The sequence below is a fragment of the Eimeria maxima genome, genomic scaffold (assembly GCF_000499605.1).
Source record: "Eimeria maxima Weybridge genomic scaffold, Emw_scaff2004, whole genome shotgun sequence".
In the NCBI taxonomy this organism is placed as follows: Eukaryota; Apicomplexa; class Conoidasida; order Eucoccidiorida; family Eimeriidae; genus Eimeria; species Eimeria maxima.
This window is the reverse complement of record NW_013564890.1, coordinates 1-4,320: the sequence shown is the minus strand read 5'-3', so window position 1 is coordinate 4,320 and position 4,320 is coordinate 1. Positions and strand designations below refer to the sequence as shown.

Genomic DNA, 4,320 nt, shown 5'->3' with positions numbered 1-4,320 from the left:
AGCCCACCAACACCTCCAGGAAGCCCACCTGCAATAATGAGTCGTTCCTTCTCTTCTGGACCGCCAGGAGGCGAACACGAACTTCGTGGACAAGGTGTTAGACTTTCTACAGGTATACCAAGCAGCAGTGCAGCCCCTAGCAGTGCGCCAAGCCCTTCGCCATCTCCACCAATCCCTTCCTTGGCTACTGGGCCAGCGGAAGGAGGAGAAGAAGAAGCGCGTCCAGAAGGTTCGAGGCAGCCCACAGATACAGGAAGCAGCAGTGCAACACCCGGCAGCCCACCAACACCTCCAGGAAGCCCACCTGCAATAATGAGTCGTTCCTTCTCTTCTGGACCGCCAGGAGGCGAACACGAACTTCGTGGACAAGGTGTTAGACTTTCTACAGGTATACTAAGCAGCAGTGCAGCCCCTAGCAGTGCGCCAAGCCCTTCGCCATCTCCACCAATCCCTTCCTTGGCTACTGGGCCAGCAGAAGAAGGAGACGGGGAAGCGCGTCCAGAAGGTTCGAGGCAGCCCACAGATACAGGAAGCAGCAGTGCAACACCCGGTAGCCCACCAACACCTCCAGGAAGCCCACCTGCAATAATGAGTCGTTCCTTCTCTTCTGGACCGCCAGGAGGCGAACACGAACTTCGTGGACAAGGTGTTAGACTTTCTACAGGTATACCAAGCAGCAGTGCAGTACCTAGCAGTGCGCCAAGCCCTTCGCCATCTCCACCAATCCCTCCCTTGGCTACTGGGCCAGCGGAAGGAGGAGAAGAAGAAGCGCGTCCAGAAGGTTCGAGGCAGCCCACAGATACAGGAAGCAGCAGTGCAACACCCGGCAGCCCACCAACACCTCCAGGAAGCCCACCTGCAATAATGAGTCGTTCCTTCTCTTCTGGACCGCCAGGAGGCGAACACGAACTTTCAAGACTGTGACCCGCCTCCTCGTCTAGCCCTGCGGCAGCATCTGAATCCTCCCCTTCCTTAACCCCTCAAGAACCCTCTGGTTTTGGGTACATTTCCCCCATTTTTCTCACGCAACGGCGGGCCACCTCAAGATTTTGGAATCCGGAGGGCGCGGGTACTGCAACAACTACAACGCCACCGCGGCACTGACGATACAATAAGTGATAGGCTGGAAGAGTCTCTGTTTTTCTGTTGGCAAGTCCTGGCTCCCCAACTTTCGAATGAGGGGAGGGGAGAGTGGATTTTGCCGTTGGGGGAGGTGGATGAGGAGAAGGGGATTTTGAGCATTATTGCTGCTCGGTCTTCTGACCTCGGTGTGGTTCAATTATTGCAGGTCAGTCACTGCAGAGCATTGATATGCTGCTGCAGAGTTTGTGGAAATGTTCCTGTGCTGAGGCCAGTGGTGGGGCACACGACATAGGAGTGAAGCGAGGCCGGGGTATATAGGGCGTTAAATTGTCTTACAGTAGTTTTTTACATGTCATCAGTATAGCGGGCTCATTTTGTCTCGTGTACACCAGCGTAAGGTGTTTACATTATGCTGATCCCGAGTAATGCATTTATTACGTGAAATTACCGCATGGTGGTTGAATTTTGGCTTTAGTGAATAAATGCTTATGAGCTTTGCCGGCAGCACTGGGAATGACCCCTAGTAGACAGTCTGTGCCCAGGCATTTGCTTTTTATCTATTATTTAATGGATAGTGATGGGGTCTGCAACCGCCCTGCTCTCTGCATTCTTTTGGAATGCTTGTTTACCGAGGTTGGTGCGGCTTTTGCTGCCCCTCCTACTTTTGACCCCCCAAAACCTGCTTTGCTTGAAAAGGGTTTGGAGTTTTTTGGATTTGCTGCTTGGCTTGTTTTAGAGGAAGGCCTAAGTGCAGTTGATTCATTTTTAGAGCTGTACATGTGTAGAATAGGTGCGTTGAATGCAGCGAAACTTTGAAAGTAGTAGACAGCGTGAATAGGAGAGCAACAATCCTTCAGGCAGAGTATTTCCTGTAGCAAACAACGTCAAGATAGTCTTGGAGAGGAAGCCTTTCGGTCCACACACCTAAATGCATATATTTGGTATCCTTGTGTAGGATCTACGGTAAAAAACAGTATACAGTACAGTATACTGTAGACGAGATACGAATTGCCGAGACAACACACACGGAGTATACAGCCTAGGAACCAGTGTAGTTGCGGGAATCGGCAAAAGACGGAATTCGTCTGAGAGCTACCAGGCGGGGACAGATGGAGAGTGCATCATGATGGGTGCCCAAGAAATTATAACAACAGGTTAGCTACAATATAGTGCATCATGTGGACGGCCCGTAAATATTCGGTTTTTAATTTTTTCTCAACAAGAACGCCTTCGCCAGAACGTCGATTATGTTCGTGTTCACCGTAAGTGCAGGCAAGACAAGGGATTGGTAGCAATAGTATAAGTAAAGATATATACATGTGCATGTATAAATATATCCATATGTTATTATTAATTAAGTGTTGCAGTGACAGCGGCCTCTAGTAATAAGTTCATTCTGCCGAAGACCATACAGCGCATTATTCTTTTGCACGTTCACAAAGCACTAACGGATAATACGTATATGCATATGAGTGCATATATGTATAGATAAATACTGCGCGGATACCAAATGAAGCAAAGTGCAGAGGGTTCAGGGGTTTGCTCTCTACAGGCGGTTCTAGAGGCGCGAGTGCGCCACCGATGTTCATTACATGGCTTGCGTGCCCATAAAATGAAAAGTCGTCAGTGGGTTGTCATGTATATGCATGTATGGCATATATAAACAGATATATTTGTCCACTTATTGAGCATTGTAATCTACAGAGGTGGCGGGTTTCTACATGCAACAACGCAGTGGGCTTGAACGGGATCCGTTGAATGCGCATGCATGAAGCGTGCGTCTGTGCACAAAGGAGTGCATGAGTATTGACGGAATGATTGAAGTGGGGTCCGAACCCACGCCCAAACGGACTGCTGCCTAATTGCAACGCTTTAGAGCGACCGCTCGGTCGTTCAGCCGTAAAACGCCCCGAAACCCTTTGCCGTTTTGTGCTGTCTGCTAAGCACGCTTGTTCCATCATTTTGCCCAAACTCTTTGTTTAGAACACTTGTTTCAGAAGTATTTTTCGAAGGATGTGTGTACGCCGCCTTGTTTGTCTCCCTGCAGGCATAGGAGACCTGCATGCGGTTTCGGCAGCAGTGCATGCAAATCACATGCTGGCAGGCATCAAGCCGCTATTGGAGCGTTAACTCATTCATTTTGCCACAAAATTGTCCGTTTGGCAGTTTTTACAATCCATGAAAGAATATAAAATTATTGTTCCCCTTGTGCCCACCAGCTGCTCTCTTCTTCGCTGATATTCAGCTGGAACAGCTGGCGATAAACAACAGTTTGCTGTGCTCTTGTTCCACAAGCTTCATAGTGTTAGAAAAAGTATTCTCTTAAACGCCTGTAGTTTTACAACTGGGCTCTCAAAAACTCACGAATTCATGGTGTGGCAAGCGGTGGTCTGGTTGGCCGGTATGAGCTCCTCGGTGCTGCACTGGTCCCCGACAGAAAATGGCCCACGCTTTGTCTGATGACAGCAGCGCGGCTTCAGGAGAAGATCTGTTGATGGATATTTCAAACATTCTCAACACAGGACTAGACAGATCATCTCTTTCGATTTTGTTCGAAATGCTGCAACAAGGTGTCCACCCCGAGGCCCTAGCGCGGGTTGTCTTGGAGCTCGACAAGGCCCTTATAGACGTAAAGAAGAAAGAGGAAACAGGAACGCGACCATCAGAGAGGCTGTCCTAAGGCTGATGGATGCCTCTAGGTGCAGCGGCCATCCACATTGTAGGCTCTTAGCACGAGGCTGCGCCGTTTCACTCAAGAGTTTCTTTGCTGAATTGACTGCATAGACTACGCCCCTGCCCTCTCTGTGATTGTAAATGCAAGAATCACCACCAAAAGGTGATCCTCCCAGGCTCTGGATGATGACCGGGTCGCGGATCGTTTGGCACGCCCCCAGAGGGGACAAACACAGTCTACACCAAGTAACATAATGAATAATGGGAGCATGAAGAGCGGCCCAAGTGTAGCGGTAGCCCGAGCGCGTGAAGGTAACAGTGCGCTTTACCATTTGAGGGATACCTTATACAACTAACTACGCCCTACCAATTGCTTTGTATAGTAAGACTTGCTACGCAAATTATTTATTTTCGTGCATCAGCTGAGGTTAGTTTAGCCAAAAAGGCGGAACCTTTCAGTGGTGCGAACGGCAGGCATACCACGTAGGGTATAGTATACCGGTCGCTTCCCTCCCCTTGTTCCCTATGTAACAAACTATATATATATATATATATATATATATA

General features: G+C 49.0%; 2 protein-coding genes across 2 annotated transcripts; both read left to right on the top strand.

Annotated features, from left to right (window-relative positions):
• Positions 1-36: 36 nt before the first annotated feature.
• EMWEY_00056810 (hypothetical protein) lies at positions 37-924 on the top strand (the record flags this gene model as incomplete). The annotated part of the gene is made up of 1 exon (XM_013480502.1): positions 37-924. The coding sequence occupies one exon, from the start codon at positions 37-39 to the stop codon at positions 922-924; it is 888 nt and encodes a 295-aa protein (XP_013335956.1).
• A 2,599-nt stretch (positions 925-3,523) lies between these two features.
• EMWEY_00056800 (hypothetical protein, conserved) lies at positions 3,524-3,763 on the top strand (the record flags this gene model as incomplete). The annotated part of the gene is made up of 1 exon (XM_013480501.1): positions 3,524-3,763. One exon carries the CDS (start codon positions 3,524-3,526, stop codon positions 3,761-3,763), a length of 240 nt encoding a protein of 79 aa, XP_013335955.1.
• Positions 3,764-4,320: the final 557 nt, after the last annotated feature.